The sequence below is a fragment of the Melanostigma gelatinosum genome (assembly GCF_949748355.1).
Source record: "Melanostigma gelatinosum genome assembly, chromosome: 15".
Classification (NCBI taxonomy): Eukaryota; Metazoa; Chordata; class Actinopteri; order Perciformes; family Zoarcidae; genus Melanostigma; species Melanostigma gelatinosum.
The window spans coordinates 2,726,589-2,746,310 of record NC_136648.1 but is presented as its reverse complement, the minus strand read 5'-3'; the positions used below and the strand labels follow the sequence as shown (position 1 = coordinate 2,746,310).

At 42.9% G+C, this 19,722-nt stretch overlaps 1 protein-coding gene across 1 annotated transcript in view; it reads right to left on the bottom strand.

The window, feature by feature from the left end:
• LOC306789363 (ATP-dependent 6-phosphofructokinase, platelet type-like) overlaps positions 1 to 12,230 on the bottom strand; it is a 21,735-nt gene extending 9,505 nt beyond the window's left edge. The window contains exons 1-12 of the mRNA XM_079285277.1: positions 12,051 to 12,230; positions 6,705 to 6,778; positions 5,388 to 5,465; positions 4,844 to 5,033; positions 4,174 to 4,339; positions 4,034 to 4,078; positions 3,554 to 3,662; positions 1,156 to 1,251; positions 722 to 814; positions 493 to 618; positions 261 to 325; positions 1 to 48 (exon numbers count right to left, since the gene is read on the bottom strand). The exon at positions 1 to 48 is cut by the window's left edge and continues 22 nt beyond it. Coding sequence (XP_079141403.1) covers positions 1 to 48; positions 261 to 325; positions 493 to 618; positions 722 to 814; positions 1,156 to 1,251; positions 3,554 to 3,662; positions 4,034 to 4,078; positions 4,174 to 4,339; positions 4,844 to 5,033; positions 5,388 to 5,465; positions 6,705 to 6,778; positions 12,051 to 12,153 — 1,193 coding nt within the window. The 5' untranslated portion in view covers positions 12,154 to 12,230. The remainder of the gene's footprint in view (positions 49 to 260; positions 326 to 492; positions 619 to 721; positions 815 to 1,155; positions 1,252 to 3,553; positions 3,663 to 4,033; positions 4,079 to 4,173; positions 4,340 to 4,843; positions 5,034 to 5,387; positions 5,466 to 6,704; positions 6,779 to 12,050) is intronic.
• Between the last annotated feature and the right edge of the window lie 7,492 nt (positions 12,231 to 19,722).

Genomic DNA, 19,722 nt, shown 5'->3' with positions numbered 1-19,722 from the left:
TTCCGGTAGGAGAGGAGTCGGTAGGTGCTCAGGTTGTTTTCAAAGCTACTGCAGAGCACATTAGAAAACACACAACGGATGAGTTCTGTTGCTGCTGAGGAGAAACCCTTTAGAGTCAAACAACAAACAATGCAAACGCAAGAAATACATCTCGTACATCACGCAGGACCTCTGATGACGCAGGTGGACACACAGACCTCTTTCGTCAAGCCTTAAACCGATGCTCCATCACATGGAAAGAAGTTAAAGTTCAGAAATACCTGCCACGCAGTCTCACTGCCTCTTCAAACTTCTTCTCATCCATGGCCTTCTGCACCTCCTGCGTCTGATGACGAGACACAGCAGAGCTCCACATGTCAAACACATTGAAACTGTTTCAAATGGTTCATACATGTTATTAGAAACGCTTACGGCTCGCATGGAATGGAGCCATCTCAAGAGTGCACACGTGTTCTCTGCATGACACACACACACACACACACACACTCTTACCAAATGAACACACTCCATGAGTGGAAGTCGAACTGCCTGGTTGCCAACCAGAGACACAACGCAGGCCGGGGTGGTGGCAGAGGCCTCCAGTAACGCCAGCACCGCCTCCACGCCCATACGACTGGCCTGCAAGGACACGATCGGCTCACCATGCATCATCTCACGACTGCAGAGCATTTCACGTCACGTTGTTTTCCATCGAGAAGCACCAAACGATGCCGTGACTCACCAGGATCCTGTCGAAGGCGGAGGGGGTCCCGCCTCTCTGCACGTGGCCCAGGATGGTGACGCGGGTGTCAAAGCCCAGGCAGCGTACAACCAGCTGGGCACGGAGGGAGAACCGATGATGAGAGAGGATTAAGCACGCAATAAAGGAACCGCGTACAATTTCAAATCCTGTCATGTGCCAAATAATGTGCATGCAGAAAAGACAAGGGAGCAAAGGGACACGACATATATACGGTATCAAGACGTATAAAAGGGAGGAGACAATTTAGAAAAGAAATCTAAAGAAATAAGTTGCATGAAACAAACTGGGACACATGGGACATTAAACGTGTTGGTGTGCGTTCATGCTCTGAAGGAAACCAACAGGACACCATGTGAGGGAATAAAACTGCTTCTGAGGGGGAGTCGGCGGGTCGGCGGCTCCGCTGTACTTACATCCTTGATGTAATCAGGAGTTATTGCCTTGTTGTGGGAATCGATGGCTCCCTCAGATACGATGATGATGTTCAGCCTTTTCTTGTCAGCGCGGTTCTGGAGGGATGCAAAACAAGCAGGAGCGTTTGAGAACGTGACAGAAAGCGTTTTGCAACTGAAGGGCCGACGAAGAATCGACTTGAAACGCGACACATAATTATTGAAAGGACATGAAACAGAAAGGTTCGCTTCAATATTCTACGTGGGGCTTCATTCTCAACAAACAAGTTCATACGTCGTGTTTCTGACCTGGGCCGAACAAGTTGTTCATCAAACATTTTGAAAGCACATGTTTTAAATATAACTGCAGGACTTCCTGTTTGTGTGCTGCCCATCTTCTTCTTTGCATGTTTATAGTAAAGTTACAGATCGCTCAAATGCACATTCCTGCCACCAACTGTCAGTCGCTGGAACTGAGGGACATCATATCGAGCCGGAAAGAGGCCAATGTTTGAGGTTTAACTCGTGTTCGCTCACATTTTGTCGTGGTTGAAGCTCATTCTGGTGTATTTTCTACTGTTGACGGTTTCAAAATGTAACATTAGTGCAACCCGGAGGCTTAATAAACCACACGGACACCAAAAGTGTCTGGACCACAGAAAGCGCTGGACTGTAACTCTCCAGACGTATTGCTGTCCACTCTAACCACTGGCAATGGGTTGTCCTTGTCTGTCAACGGCTCCTTCAGCAACTACGATTATGTTCAACCTGGAACCTGGAGATCGGCTCTGGGCGGTAACAAACACACTCACCACATCAAAGCTGCAGGAAGACTTCATCAGTCAGTGTCAGGTGATGAAATATGTCAAATCTTTCTTTAAAACATCTGATATGTTAGTTTGTTTATTTGTGTGTGTCGATGCACTAAATATCAAACAATAGAGATGCAATTCAAAGGTTGTGGGTTCGAGTCCCGCCGGGGTCGCTGCTTTACGTGTTTAAAACATTGACTGTCCTTGAATCTTCAACGCCAACAAGCTGCTGTTGTGTATCGCGTGGAAACAGATACAGCGTTGGACTTGTATTTGAACACCTGACATGTGTTTCAAAGGTTGTCGGTTCGAATCCCACCAGAGCTTTACTGTGTAAAACAGCGACTCTCAGTTTCTTTGTAGAAATCGAGCTAATGCTGCATTTCAGTGGGTTCGTTTGTACAGCGGTTACAGGAAGAGTTGAGATTGAGCTGAAGGCACAAACGTGTGTTCTGTGTATATGAGAACAGTTGAGACAAACAACCCACTGATGTGGTGCTCAAGTTGTTTTCCTGAAAGAAGAAAGTTAAGATGTCTGCAGATATTGTTGGTACAAGTTGTTGAGAAGAGAGCGTGAGAGAGAGTATAGCTGTGTGTGCGTGTGTGTGTGTGTGTGCGCGAGTATATGAGCGTGTGTGTTTACACACTGAAGCAGCCGGCTCTGTGGCGCAATGGACAGCGCATTGGACTTCTAGCATAACACATGAGAGGTTATTCAAAGGCTGTGGGTTCGAGTCCCACCAGAGTCGCTCCTTTTACACCAAAACACTTTTGTAGTCTCTGAACTTGTGAGGAATTTAAGTTTTAAAGCTCCGAGTTATGGACATAATGTGATCCAGTTTATTTGCTTGTAGGAGTCTGGTCACGTCATGCATTAAGTGTCTGTGCGGGGGTGTGAGGAATGTGCTGGAGCGGGGGTTGTGTGAAAGTGGCTGCTTGAGGTGTTAAGAGTAACGATGGGGCATCGGCGGAGGAGGGGCTTGTTGGACTTCAGCCAATCAATGAGCTGCGGAATGTAACTCTGGGGAGACAAAGAGTTTGAAGCTCTGGGGGATTTCAGATCGTCTGCTGGCCACCGAGGAGGCAGACCAGCCTCCTGTGGCTCGGGTTGGATCTCACATTTCATTTTATATATAGTTAGGGCCCACGCTGGATTAAAAACGTCTCGCTCGCGGACGCGCCGTCCGACGGTCGCAGACGTTCTCGGACGCGCAGGCCGGAGTCCCGCCGGCTGTCCGACGCGCAGATTGCGAGATTTCTCCCTGTGCCCAAAAGTTATGGCCATAACAACTTCACTTCAAACTCCGACTGAAAACCTGTTCAAAGATGCTTTGTGAAAAATAACTAAAAAGCATTTCCTAAGGGGCCACAGACTCATGAGCTGTGATGTTTTCTCTTTTTTTAAGAAGCATGTCATCAATTAAACAACTTTTTCATTCATTATATGTTGAACGAAAACACAACATTAAATACCATTGAGCTAAAAAGGTTGCTGAGGTAAATAAAATGTATTACATGTACGTATTACACAGATATCAACTGATTTAGAGACAGTGAAACTTTAGTGTGTGTGTGTGTGTGTGTGTGTGTGTGTGTGTGTTTGTTACCTCAGACAGTTTCTGACACATGTTGTCCTCCCAGCCGTCTTCAGGAGGCATTTCAGGGATAAAAACCCAGTCCGCTCCGCATGCCAGACCACTGACCAGGGCCAGGTATCTGCACACACACACACACACACACACACACACACACACACACACACACACACATTTGAATCATTGCTTTGAATCTTTATTTCCCAGTAACAGATAGTGTGACTGAACACACACATGCACGGGCCTCACTTATCGACGTCTCCACATGAAAGTGTTTTACCAGCCCATGAGACTTATTAAAAGCTAAAAGTGTGCAATCCAGAAGAAAATGATGATTCAGTTAAATTTGACAACAGATATTCAGAATGGACTTTGTTTGGTTCTTGAGAGTGAGAGCACAGCAGCATATTTAACCTCCTTCTTTACATGTTCTCGTGTGTTTGGTGTTTAAATCTCTCTGCGTCGCACTCGAACACAAAGCGAGGCGCCTACCCGCAGTGTCTGCCCATCACCTCCAGCACGAAGGTCCTCTGGTGGCTGAAACACAGTGAAACGGAACGTTAGGAACAAGAAAGAGCAGACGTCAGTGAAACCCGGTGGACCGGTCCGCGCTCGTCTCAGGATTCGTTCACCTCTGAGCCGTGGTCATGATGGCGTCCACCACCTCGATGATCCTGTGCAGCGCCGAGTCGGTGCCGATGGTCATGTCGGTGCCGCAGAAGTCGTTGTCGATGGAGCCGACCATGCCGACGATGTGGAGCTCCGAGTTCCTGCGGGCCGCCTCCTCATCGATCAGACCTGAGAGACGTGCGAGAGGGAGAGAAACTCTCTTCACACCTGTAGAGATGAGCCTCCTTTTGGACGGCTTTCCTCAGAGACAAGGAACCTTTGAATGAAACTTTAGCGAACATTTGACGCCCCAAAAAAGTCCCCGATCGAGGGTCGGACCGTGTGGAAAGTACTCCCCATCGATTATGGACCGTTTTAGGACGAGGGGAGAGCATTTTTCTTTGTTTGACGACATTTAAAGTGAAGTTTGGCTTCGTCTCACGCCGGTTAAGTTCTGAAGACTTCTAGTTTCATTTCCCTCCTCTGCAACACGCTGAGCTGCAGCGTGTGTTCGCCCTGCGACCACCAGCAGCGCTCATCACATCTCATCTTTCTCTTTGTCCGTGCGTCAGCGGACTAATTTATCGAATCTCCGCAGATCTTCAGACCCGCGACACAGAGGCAGACAACAAAGGGCTGCAGCAACAACGAGGACACGTAAGGTCCACCTGAAGCCCTGCAGGGATCCATCACCTTGCTGGACCAGCTCGTCCAGCAGACCGCTCCACTCCTCCCTGAACAGGTTGGCTCCGGTCAGGCTGCCGTCTCCTCCGATCACACACAGGTTGGTGATGCTGCGCTGCACCAGGTTGTGCGCGGCTTTCAATCGGCCGTCGCGGGAACGAAACTCTTTGCAGCGGGCGCTGCCGATGACTGTGCCACCCTGAGGGGGACGCAAAGAACAATCCGAGATCACGTTATTCTCTCTCTATCTTGTTCATAATATTGCTTTTCTACAAGATTAATCGTTTTTCACCGTCCTACTGAGTATAATCCACTTTGAGACAATGAATGTCCGACGTGAACAAACAGCAGGAAGGTTGAATTTAATCACAGACTCATTTGGCTGAAGGCTAGAAGCCTCGTTGCTGAGTCGTCTCCAACGATCCTCACTGACTCAGCACAAACACTTGCTGCTCCTCTGTCACAAAGCGTCCACACACAGCACGTCATGGCGCTGAAGATTTCTCCGACAGCGCGCGAGACCTCGACCAGCAGCAGGAGAAGCTCGACTCACCACTTGCAACATGCTGGAGACGCTTTCCCACGTGGCCTCCTTGATGTTGTCTCCTCCGTCCACCATCCCCTGGTACCCCTGAGAGGAGAGACAGACATCGTTCGGGACACACGTTAACAGTGACGGTGACTGTGGGTCACCTTATCCTCATCCTGAGCATTAATATGTAAACAGATGCAGCGAAATGTTCTTAAAAAATCCCACAAAGTTGTGATTTCCTAGAGACAGAAATGATGTCTTTAAATTTATTTTTATCAGAACAACGGCCTAAAACTATTAAATCAGAAAATATAAATCCTCACATTTCAGGAGCTGGACTCAGAGTATGTTCAGCATCATTGCTTGATAAATGACTTGACATTATGAGTCAGTTATCAGTCAACGAATTGATGAACCTGCAGATATTTTGAGCACGAAACCCGTTTGAAAACAATATAACCAACAGCAGGAGAACCTAAATATCACTGCGTTTACTCGTTCTGCTTCTGGAGCTCCGCTGTGTGTTTTCTTCCCACGGCTTCGTGGACGCTGATCCAAACTCCCAGCCGGAGAAAAGGACGGCGTCACGCCACTCGGCTGTCATTACTCACAGCCGAGTGGCTGTCGGAGGCTGATGATGAGCACGGAGCAGCCGGTGGAGGCTGACGTGGGCCTCTGGTAATCCACTTAGACCCACACTGAGACCACATCCTCTCCAAACACAATCAATAAGTTAACATCTGTAGAAACTCTCTGGGAGTTTATGGATTGTATTCGAGACAAATCAAATGAGAAAATTGCTGAAATATATAACAGGTCATTGCAGAAATAGACATTACTTTTAGTAGAAAACTGGTCATGTGAGCTATGTACCACTGATCAGTACGTCATCAAACACATGGAACTAAAAGACTACGAGCTCCACCAACCACGACTATACGACGACAAACAGGCCTTATAAGGAGTTTAAATAGCTCCAGCAGCGAGACAGGAAGTTAAATTCCCTCTGGAGGAAACGTGACATGGACACAGGACAGGAGTCTGAACTCTGGATCAGCCGATGAAATATGAAAATAAACATCAGAGACGTCTTCCTGCAGGTGGAATAACTGAGAAACCTGCTCTCATCAAAGCTCCACACGTCACAATGAATGACGGCTTAACAATAAACAGCACAATAAAAGGCCTCTGAGGACAGAAACTGTTCAGACACATTCACCACCAATCGTTACACATCTGATGGTCCAGATCTCAACACCGACAGCGTTACGTCTCTCAAAGACGACCGTGAAGACTCGTCAGCGATAACTCAGCTCCGCGTCGTCAGTGACGTCTCACCTCGTAGATGAAGAAGACCTTCGCTTCCACGTAGATGCCCATCCGGACGACGGCCCGGACCGCCGCATTCATGCCTGTTAACGGAGGAGAGTCATTAATATATATATATATATATATATATATATATATATCCTAAACTCCATGGATGCATCTTCTTAAGTTTTCCTTTTTTTCACAAGGAAACAAATAACTAATATGTGTGTGCATCCAATTACCAGCTGAACTTATAATTGGAAATTGGAATTTTAAAGTGTCTGTTGGAGCACTGAGAGAAATTAGACAGAAGACAGAAACAGACGTCAGAGTGTGGTCAACACATTGATTGTACAGTTTCACGTTAGCAGACAGAGGCCGGCGCCCTGGTGTGTTGATTGAGTAGATTCAAGTGTTTGATGTAAACATCTGGCTGAGAGACGTTGTATGTTGAGAGCTGTGAAAGACTTAATGACAGAAGCTAGAGATCAACAATAAAAGATCCTTTCAAAGGACAATAAGACTACAAATGTTTTCAAAGCTTTGAGAATGCGTCGGTTGTCTGCCAGAAGCTGCTGTGAATCTCCTCTTTACCAGCTTTAAGCCACATCTTCACAATACTCGTGGTTGTTTTTCACTAAATATATCCACCGGATGAAGGATCTGAAGATATCAGAGAAACAAGTCGAGCAAACGTCCTGCAGCCGCTGAACAGCGTGAGAGGAACACAGATTATTTTTACACGAAGCTGAGGAGGAGACCTCTGCGATGATAAAAACCTCCTGACCGATGAACCCTGAAGGAACCAGAACTGTGAGCAGCTCACTGCAGCAAAGACAACAACTCCCATGATCCCACGCTGCTTCACCACGTCGCCACTACTCCTTCTGTCCTTATCGTTATCAGGACACCACTGGCGGCAGGAAATGACTAATTCTGCGTCACCAAATTGCTGAAGCTCACCGTGAATCACCCTGCTCATTACCCAGGACTTCTGATATATGATGCAGACTGATATGGAGCGGTGACTCTCATGAAGTCACGGGCTGGCTCCTCTTTAGCTTATTCTCTGTGCGCCGGTCAGAGTGACGCAAAGCTCCGAGCTCAGCAGGAACAAGCTGCTCCTCACAGCCGACCTCCTCCTCACGCTCACGAGCTCTGAACAACCCGTCACGTTCAGCGGCCCTCGTCTGCAGAGTGCACGCGGGACGTGGCTACTTCTTGGATGATGTAAATGATGTTGCTGCTGCATACAAAGCCGTGATAATCTAGATTTGGCTGTGATGGGTTTCATGAGACTCGATATATGTTCAGTTCACTGTCACATGAGAGGAAACCTGCAGCACGTCCAAACAGGTTAGAAGACGAAGAATCATTGATGACTTGAAATGATTGATCAAATGTGGAAATAGTTCAGATTATAGATTATAGTTTCCTGTCAATCAATCAATCGTTTCAGGTCGAAACTAAACTTAAAGATCGACACGCAGAACGTGGATCATTGTGAACTGACACCAGGTGGACGAACAGGACGTTAACCCACAAAGGTTCACTTCTCTGGGTCAACATGAACTACACACATGTCAGTGTGTGTGCGTGCGTGCGTGTGTGTGCGTGTGTGTGTGTGTGTGTGCCTGAGAGCTATAGTAAAAGATGCTATGGTAATCATGGCATCTTAAGGTTGGGTTGGTGCTCCTATGTCACAGAGCTTGTATTAAATGTACTGTGTTCGACTGGTCTGTAAATGTCTTTACAGTACATCTATTGTGATATATGTGTTTTTCTTATCAGTGTATGTTTCCATATAGTGTATTGACAGTAACAGCAGAGGTTTTGCATCCAGTCACAGGATAAACATCGTTCACCATCTCAGATAAAGTACTTTAGTTTGTCGGCTTGTTTCATTAGATTCAGTGCTAAATAACAATAATAAACATTTTGCAGTCGTTATGAATGGAAGAGATTTAGGACAGTGGTGACGCATGATTGACTCTGAGCATCATCAGGAGGAACGTGATGCTGTTCTGTGCTGCCGCCATATGGGACGCAGTGTTACGTAACAATAATAACCGTGGTAAACTTGCAGCACTGTGTAGATAGAAGAGCACAATACAGGTACACCATACAGTCAGTATGGTGTATTTACAGTAAGTATGATGTATTTACAGTCAGTATGGTGTATTTACAGTCAGTATGGTGTATATACAGTCAGTATGGTGTATTTACAGTCAGTATGGTGTATATACAGTCAGTATGGTGTATATACAGTCAGTATGGTGTATTTACAGTAAGTATGGTGTATTTACAGTCAGTATGGTGTATATACAGTCAGTATGGTGTATTTACAGTCAGTATGGTGTATATACAGTCAGTATGGTGTATATACAGTCAGTATGGTGTATTTACAGTAAGTATGATGTATTTACAGTCAGTATGGTGTATTTACAGTCAGTATGGTGTATATACAGTCAGTATGGTGTATTTACAGTCAGTATGGTGTATATACAGTCAGTACGGTGTATTTACAGTCAGTACGGTGTATATACAGTCAGTATGGTGTATATACAGTCAGTATGGTGTATATACAGTCAGTATGGTGTATTTACAGTCAGTATGGTATATTTACAGTCAGTATGGTGTATATATAGACAGTATGGTGTATATACAGTCAGTATGGTGTATATACAGTCAGTATGGTGTATTTACAGTCAGTATGGTGTATATACAGTAAGTATGATGTATTTACAGTCAGTATGGTGTATTTACAGTCAGTATGGTGTATATACAGTCAGTATGGTGTATTTACAGTAAGTATGATGTATTTACAGTCAGTATGGTGTATTTACAGTCAGTATGGTGTATATACAGTCAGTATGGTGTATTTACAGTCAGTATGGTGTATATACAGTCAGTATGGTGTATATACAGTCAGTATGGTGTATTTACAGTAAGTATGGTGTATTTACAGTCAGTATGGTGTATATACAGTCAGTATGGTGTATTTACAGTCAGTATGGTGTATATACAGTCAGTATGGTGTATATACAGTCAGTATGGTGTATTTACAGTAAGTATGATGTATTTACAGTCAGTATGGTGTATTTACAGTCAGTATGGTGTATATACAGTCAGTATGGTGTATTTACAGTCAGTATGGTGTATATACAGTCAGTACGGTGTATTTACAGTCAGTACGGTGTATATACAGTCAGTATGGTGTATATACAGTCAGTATGGTGTATATACAGTCAGTATGGTGTATTTACAGTCAGTATGGTATATTTACAGTCAGTATGGTGTATATATAGACAGTATGGTGTATATACAGTCAGTATGGTGTATATACAGTCAGTATGGTGTATTTACAGTCAGTATGGTGTATATACAGTCAGTATGGTGTATTTACAGTCAGTATGGTATATTTACAGTCAGTATGGTGTATATACAGTCAGTATGGTGTATTTACAGTCAGTATGGTGTATATACAGTCAGTATGGTGTATTTACAGTCAGTATGGTGTATTTACAGTCAGTATGGTGTATTTACAGTCAGTATGGTGTATATATAGTCAGTATGGTGTATATACAGTCAGTATGGTGTATATACAGTCAGTATGGTGTATTTACAGTCAGTATGGTGTATTTACAGTCAGTATGGTGTATATACAGTCAGTATGGTGTATATACAGTCAGTATGGTGTATTTACAGTCAGTATGGTGTATTTACAGTCAGTATGGTGTATTTACAGTCAGTATGGTGTATATATAGACAGTATGGTGTATATACAGTCAGTATGGTGTATATACAGTCAGTATGGTGTATTTACAGTCAGTATGGTGTATTTACAGTCAGTATGGTGTATATACAGTCAGTATGGTGTATTTACAGTCAGTATGGTGTATTTACAGTCAGTATGGTATATTTACAGTCAGTATGGTGTATATACAGTCAGTATGGTGTATTTACAGTCAGTATGGTGTATTTACAGTCAGTATGGTGTATTTACAGTCAGTATGGTGTATATACAGTCAGTATGGTGTATTTACAGTCAGTATGGTGTATTTACAGTCAGTATGGTGTATTTACAGTCAGTATGGTGTATATACAGTCAGTATGGTGTATTTACAGTCAGTATGGTGTATTTACAGTCAGTATGGTGTATATACAGTCAGTATGGTGTATATATAGACAGTATCGTGTATATATAGACAGTATATGTATAGTTGGTTATGTTCTGATGATGTTTCAGGGTCGATATTGGAGCTGATGAGAATGGATTTTACCCATTTAAAATATCTCCATTTACATTAATTATCAGTATAATATAATAATGACAAATGACATGGTAAAAACACCTCACTGTTAGTTCATTTGCATTAATGCATTAATTCCCCTTCCGTTCATCACTACGTCACTGTGTGCCCTACCCGCGCTCCTCACGTAGACGGCACGATCCCACCGACAGGATGAGTAACGCTACCGACAAACAGACTCCTGTCGTCGCTGCCTTCAAAATAAAAGCGCTGAAGGGCAAACAGAATAATGTGACTTTTACTGCGAAAGGCTGACTCGGAAGTGGGCTCCTGTAACTCTTTACTTGACACCGGTCCTCTCGTGAACTGATAATTGTTACTGGATGAGAAGTTCACATGAGCGCTTATACTTAGTCTGACGTTTAAAACTATTACTCAGCCGAACAAATGTACCAGGGAACCTTAATGGTACTCACTGTCTTAAAGTCAGGAAGACATCAAATACATATATAATAGTATTATGTAAACTTACAGCAAGGTCATTATACTGACTGACTGAGCTCATTATGGGAATGCCACAGAAATAGCATAGATTCATCCGGGTTGATGATGACGATGTAAGTCCTGCTGCACGTGCACGGGTGCATGCACGAACACACACGCATCATGCATGTTGCGCACACAGATGCAATGCTGCACGACGCCAGGATGCACGATAATGGTGCAGGATGCACGATAATGGTGCAGGATGCACGATAATGGTGCAGGATGCACGATAAGGGGAGGAACACCTCATGTAAAAGAGAAGATGTCTTTTTAATTATTCAGCCATCACGAACACTTGTTGCTTTTCCAAATCAGCACCCATTACAACCTGGACTCATTTTTAGCAGACCTATTATCATTGTTAAATATTATACCTGACGTGTTTCGCCGGGATAACTGTTATAGCATCCATGTACAAAAAAAATAAAAATGACATCCTCGCGGTCATACATCCATTATCGGACAGCTCTTGGGCTGACGCGTTTCTGTCATTTTTATGGGCTAATTACTGCAAAATACAAACACATGTAACATTTGTTTTAAATGTGAGTTAGAATCAATGTTGTTGAATGACCTTGGGCATCTCCTCCACTCGTCAGCACTGCGATGGATTTCCCAGCACCGGACAGGTTTTCCATAAATTTGCGAGTGTCCTGCCGCTTCGGTGGGGCCGCCATGTTCGTTCCCCCCCCACACACACACACAGAAAAATAAAAAATAAAATGTACAATTCAACGACCTCTTCCTGCGGTAACGCAAGTAACACTGACGGTATCTGAGGCCAGGAGGGGCCACACTGCTGTAGTAGGACTGCAGTGGTTACCGCCCTCTACCACACGCACGCACACACACACACACACACACACAGAGAGAGCGAGAGAGAGACATCAAAGATCGTACACGCAGTCAGATGACTCACTCCCCTGCTACTGTGACACTGTGTTTTTAGCGCGTCACAAACCAAAAACACGTTCAAAAAACACAGACGAGGAACCCAGAACAGAAGTGTTGCATCAAATGTGAGCTCACATCAAACGTTTTCACCAGCACAAACATGCCCTCTTTTCTTTCTTTTGAACCAATGATATGCTTTAGAACTTGTGACAGAATGCTGCAGGAATGAGTCCTAAAACCCGGAAACCAGTCAGCACTTGCTGATTGCGTTCACACTTTGTGAAGAATATCTTGCTGTACGAAATAAATGAAAGTATTTGTACTTGTATGAACCAGTGCAATGCTAACTAACACATATACGTCATCATCCCTGCAGCACTCTGTAGTCTTTCCTCACATTTCCCTGCATTACGAAATAGAGGAAACACAGGATTTGTGTATTGTTTATCAGCAGCCTCCCGGGCTGCAGAGTGAGAGGTCTTCACTTTATTTTTCTTGCCGTCTTGTTCTGGTTCTCACGAGCTGGACTTTAGATTGAGAGCCAGAGAAGTGTCAGTTGAGGTATCCAGATCATGTTCAGTGGGAATACGCTCCAACCAGACTGTTGTCCTGCAGTCAGGAAATAACACTTACAACAAACAACTCATACGTTTCTCTGTCTTACAAACACTAAACATGTTGAACAGCATTCACTATGATGACATGAAGCCACACAAAGAAATGAGATCATTAGATGAACTATGTAACATAGACACAACAAATCTCAGATACTTCTACGAGGGCACCTCTGTGGTACTCACTATTTATTGATGCATATCTGCCGTATCATATCATAAAATATGATATTAAGTTGATATTTGATTGTTTTAGCTCTACAAGCCACGAGTTCAACAGACTTCTTGACCTTTCATGAAGTTCATGACCTCGAGCAATCGGTTGTGAGCTTCATCTCAATGATTATATATTTCCCAAGCAACAGATTGTCAAATTTCATAACAGTGGATTCGTGAGAAAAAGCTTTATTTGAGAGGAAGTCGGAACAGTGTTTATTATGTGGAGCTGCTGTGTGATTAGATGCATGAGGACATGAGCTACTGGACCAGCGCCAAGTTTATTTCTGCATAGAGGAGTCGTAACAATGCAACACGGCGTGTGTGTGTGCGTGTGTGTGTGTGACTACGTGTTCCCGTGTGTTTGATGTGTGGCGAGTCCTCCTGACTAAAGACGTGCGGCTGCTCCTCACTTCTCCAAAATGCGAGCTGAACATTTGAAATAAGGAACTCGTGGAGCGCCTCGTGAATCTGAGCACGTCGTTAAACACTGAGACGGTCAAACGACGTCTTAAAGTACATTGGAGATCACTGTCAACATGTGAGGATGAATAACAGGGAAATATGGATAGAATCATGAAGAAAATACTCATTTATTGTGTGACATTGTGATTAAGTTTACATTTTGTTGTCAAACTTTGACGCTTGTTCAATTTAAATTGAAGCAGAAGATGTGAGGGCCAGTGTTGTGTGCATGACGTGATAAAGGTTATTAAAAGGCTGGTACAGATCGACGCAGCAGAGGAAGAGATATCCTGACTTTTATTACTGCCTGACACGGGGTCAAGCTCCAATATGCTGAATCCTACACTTCCCACAATGCATCTCAACGACATATCTTGATTACACCCTCCCTGCTTGGTGAATCCCAAACTGCATATCCCCAGTTTGCAACTCAGGCCTCAAAGTTCAACGAGCTAGGAGAGGTGCAGGTTCAGGGTTCAGGAATCAGGATGTACATTTGTAAAGTGACACAAAAGCTCTCAAAGCGCTGTACACATGACAACGTTCACCTGTTCACACACAACTTCATACTCTGATGGCCATGCAGGGGGCCACCCGCCTCATAACTTACAGCAAACCATGGCAAGGCTTTTAGGAGCCACGTTGAGTTTAGTGTTTGGCCCCGGATCACCGCAACAGTGGATTGAACCTCTGATCTTCTGATTAAAAGAATACCCGTGTCACCTGAGTCACAGCCGCCCCAACTACCAACAAAACGACCACAAAGAGACACAAAAACCACAGATAGAACTATAAAGAGACACTAAACAACACACAGAGACATAAAACCACCACAAGGAGACACAAAACAACCACAGAGACATACAACCACCACAAGGAGACATAAAACAACCACAATGAGACATAAAACAACCACAAAGAGACACAAAACCACCACAAGGAGACACAAAACAACCACAAGGAGACATAAAACCACCACAAGGAGACATAAAACAACCACAAGGAGACATAAAACAACCACAAGGAGACATAAAACCACCACAAGGAGACATAAAACCACCACAAGGAGACATAAAACAACCACAAGGAGACAAAACAACCACAAGGAGACACAAAACCACCACAAGGAGACATAAAACAACCACAAGGAGACATAAAACAACCACAAGGAGACATAAAACCACCACAAGGAGACACAAAACAACCACAAGGAGACATAAAACAACCACAAGGAGACATAAAACAACCACAAGGAGACATAAAACAACCACAAAGAGACACAAAACAACCACAAGGAGACACAAAACAACCACAAGGAGACATAAAACAACCACAAGGAGACATAAAACAACCACAAGAAGACAAAACAACCACAAGGAGACACAAAACCACCACAAGGAGACATAAAACAACCACACGGAGACAAAACAACCACAAGGAGACACAAAACCACCACAAGGAGACATAAAACAACCACAAGGAGACATAAAACCACCACAAGGAGACATAAAACCACCACAAAGAGACATAAAACCACCACAAAGAGACATAAAACCACCACAAAGAGACACAAAACCACCACAAAGAGACACAAAACCACCACAAGGAGACATAAAACCACCACAAGGAGACATAAAACCACCACAAAGAGACATAAAACCACCACAAAGAGACATAAAACAACCACAAAGAGACACAAAACCACCACAAGGAGACATAAAACCACCACAAGGAGACATAAAACCACAGATAGAACTATAAAGAGACACTAAACACACAAAGAGGCAAAAGCATCCCAAAGTGTGCGTCTTGCTCCTGTAAGAAATATGAAGGAACGTTTTACATGTTTGTTGTTTTCAATACATTAACTTTAAAATTGCTGAACAACTCAAAGCCAGACTCGATGTGGCAAACACAAAATACATTATTATGATTTAAACATGGTTCACATAGAGAAACAGCTGATCAATAATAGAATCATGACTGGAGTATCATTTTAAAAACCCTACTTTTTGTTTCGGCATTTTAACTTTAAAATGTAACAAGTTTAATATAATCAGGAGGGAAGTGAGGTGTTTAATAAATGCTGCAGCGTGACCGTGTTTAAACTGCTAGAGAATGTCGCCTCCTGCTGCTGGAAAGAGCTCATTGCACACACAGAGAAAGAGCCGCTCTCTATGAAACACATTTCATCAGATGAGTCAGGAAAAACGGAGAAAGTAGTATTTATATATATATATATTTATATATATATTTATATATATATATATATTTATATATGTACGCTGTAAAACAGAAACAAACACCAGAACCAGAGGAGAAATAAAAAGAGAGGCTCAATAAAAATAATTTATTTACAGTGGCATGAATCATAAATTAATGAGCAGCATTGGCAAAAGCAACATTAGAGCGGACAGCTTGCATAAAGTGGTGTGAACGTCTGGTCTTTTGCATAATAAAACCCTCACACTCTGAAGAGACTGCGAGTACCGGGCTGACATACCGAATGAGAACAATCAGAGAAATACAAAGCAAACCGTGAACTTTGAACGCCTTCTGTGACATATTGCTCTGATTAAACATCGCATCCTGTGAAACACTTTCAACTGACGGCTGATTGCAAAGAAATGCATCAACAACATGAAGAGAATATTCTGATGCGTGTCTGTGTGGACCAGTAGTTTCACCCGCTCATTTTAAAATCCAAACCTTCTGACCTGCACTATTCGTGTAAAACAATAACTCCCTGCACAATGTTGTAATATGAAATATTTCTGCGATAAAGTCTCCCCGTCGAGCTGTTAATAAGCACGGTGACGTATTTGCTCGGCGGCTCTCGAGATGTTTCCGTTGCAACTCAGCGTTAAATATCCCGACGTCAGCAGTCATGATGCAACAATAAAGGAAAGATTTACATTGTCTGCTTGCGTTGGTGTTGAACGCAGACCTTAAAGCCACTACTGTAGGATTACAACATGCTAGACTCTGGCGCCACCTGGTGGTGGAATCACAAAACACAATGAGCTCCAAGCGACGCTTTGACGGCATCAATTTTTCAAGGATTGTTCGATTTTTTTTTTCTACAAACATGAAGTTATGCCATAAGAATAATTTAAAGATGCTAATAAGACATTTTTTTTTTAAATCTAAATTTTTGAACTGAAAAACAAAAAACAGAACGAGCGAACTTAAAAAAGTAAAATGTGAACAGTCGGCTGTCGACAAAGATCTCAGTGAAATAGAAGTAAAACAGCAACGTGAAGCCATTCCAGTTCGTTTATGCAACCTCAGTTTTTACATTCCTTCTATTTTGGATCATCGATTTATTTTCGGTTGCTTCAAACTGTTTCGGACCAGAGACGGTAAAATATGGATGTAGTATCTGTGAGGTCACCCAAAGGTTTCTGAAGAGCCGTAGTGATTTCATTTTAAAAGTTCACGTCTCGTACAGTTATGAACGTGCATATCAGCTACAGCTACCGTTTTGTTTGTACCAGGCTGTAAACGTGTTTATTTACGTTGTAAAGTTGGGCATTTTAACATAGAGGTCTATGGGGATCCACTCGCTTTTGGAGCCTCTAGTGGCCGTTTGGGGAACTGCTGTTTCTTTTTTAGCATTTTCCGCATTGGCTTTGTGCTTTGCTGCTTGTATAAGACGGGATTAGCTTCTCTTGTGGTATTTTGAAACATTCAAAATGATGTCCTGATTTTCTAAATGTTCTGCGATATTGAACTTCAGAAGTATTTAATGTCAGAAATAGTTGCTTGTTTGTATCATGTCTTCATGAAAATCTGACGACATGATGCTTGTTTGTTTCATGTCGTCAGTAAAGTCTGACGACATGAATGTGATTTGCAGGAAACTGCAGCTCAAAGTTAAAATGATTTGCGATTGAACAAACCGTGTTGTGTTAAAACAGCTGGTCCTGTGTTGCTTCTCGGAGATGGAATATAAAAACGCAGGTTGTGTGTTATTCCACCGGCGGTATGACGCGGTAGAAGACTCAGTCAGCAGTATGCGACACCTGTAAACACCAGGCGGAGAATCACAGATCTAAGGCATTATGCTTCGTCTTCAGCATCTTAAGGTACTTACATGAATTACAGTAGTTTGAAATTGGTAAAATATTCATCTATGAATAAAGATATATATATATATTTATGTATTTGCACTGTATCAGTCACAATCAAGAGAAAATAATTCACTTTCATCTAAACATTAGTAGCTACTGTACATGAGTTTACGCTCTCGACTTCAATGGCGCTCATGTTCTCCGAGCGGTTCTGTCTTTACGATCTGCACACCGGAGCACGATTTAATGTGCTGAACGCTGAAAGGACATGAAGGAAAAATAGGGTCAGCGCAACATTTTCTAAAAAACTAATTCTAACTTTCTGTCAGTGTTTCATTTTGCAGTCAGTTTAGCTTTTTCACAATTCATCTCCTTGTGACAGAATGTGCTTGAAAAGGTGCAATATACGGGATTCAGAGCGTTATTATAGCGTCATTATAGCGGTGCCGTTGTTTGCACCGTTTAGCTCAACCGCCACCATGTTGAGAGCCGTCGAGAGGCAATAGAAACGCTCACAATCCCGCATATCGCTCCGTCAACAGGTGTCTGGACCGTCGACAGAAGACAAAGAGGGATTTAAGAAATCCACGTCGCTAGTTAGAGTATGTTTTGTTCTTAGATAGATAGAGCACCGTTCACGTGGACGTCCCACAATGCTCGAGGTCCAGTCTGTAAAAGCACATTTAACTTTGGATGCTCAAGGTTCCGGGTCTTTGTACTGCTCACCAGTAGAGACTCGCCCACAGAGAGACCCGACACAACAAACGACACACACTTGAAACACTTCACTGAATGAACTCCTGCACGGTGCATGGTGGTACCTGGTGCCGTTGTAAAGCGACCCACAGCAGCATGAAGCTTCAGCAGCTGAACACAGATCGGCTTTAGAGGCAGCAACCGTTTCAGTGGTTAAATCTCAGTGGGCGGAGAAAACAGACTATGATTGACACTCTACCATGCTCACAATTACTACATACATGTACTCAAGTACAACTTTGAGGTAATTGTATTTTTACTTTCCATTTCATGCAACTTTCAATTCATAATCCGCTACACTTCAGAGGCCGGCTTTGTTCTTGTGACTCCACTGTGACGCTTCGGCAGCAATAAGTACATCGCAGATGTTTAATACAAAATGCATTATGTTATTATTATGGATTTAAACACCTGGAAGTATAGAAAGTAATTCAACTTTGCTCCACCTTTAACGGCTGCAACATTAAAGTGATGAACACATCGATAATAATAACAATTCAGTCATATAATATATATAATATTCTGAAATGAGCCATTCTGCATAATCAGTACTTTTACTTACTCCAGTGATATATATATATATATATATATATGTATGTATGTATATGTAACTGTGTTTTCCACTCGAGTGCGGTTGTGTCTAGACGCTAACGATTGATCTGTTAAACGTTAAAGGGGCCGTCGATGGAGAGGTGAGGATCGGTCGCCGGTCAACGAGTCTTGCGACACTTTTGTACGTTTTTTTTTCACAAACCTCGGCCAACTATCTGACTCGCTTTGAGGACGCCGTGTGAATCGACTTCCTCTATTGTCGTCTTGTGGTTCTGGAGCTCCGCCCACTGAGGTTTCATGTGACCAACGACATGTCTCTGCTCTCCGTTTGTTGGACTGAAACTCCAAACTGCTGTTTTTGCAATACCACAACGAGGAACAAGGGGTATTTTAAATCTACGTATGTACACCATCTATACACATTCACCGTCATTCAACAAGTCATTAAATAGGGATACAGCTCCCCTGTAACTACAGCAGTTGAAATATATTAATTTTAAAATTGACATCAAAATGTACCATTTTAAGAGATTTTCATATCCTTGATTTTTTTCGTGTGTCATACAAACAATCTCTAAAACTTCTTCAAAACTATAAATACCTGTAAAATATTATATCATAAACCTTCTCATTTGAATGTTTTCAGTCAGGCTCTAGAACAGAACCGTAAAAGATC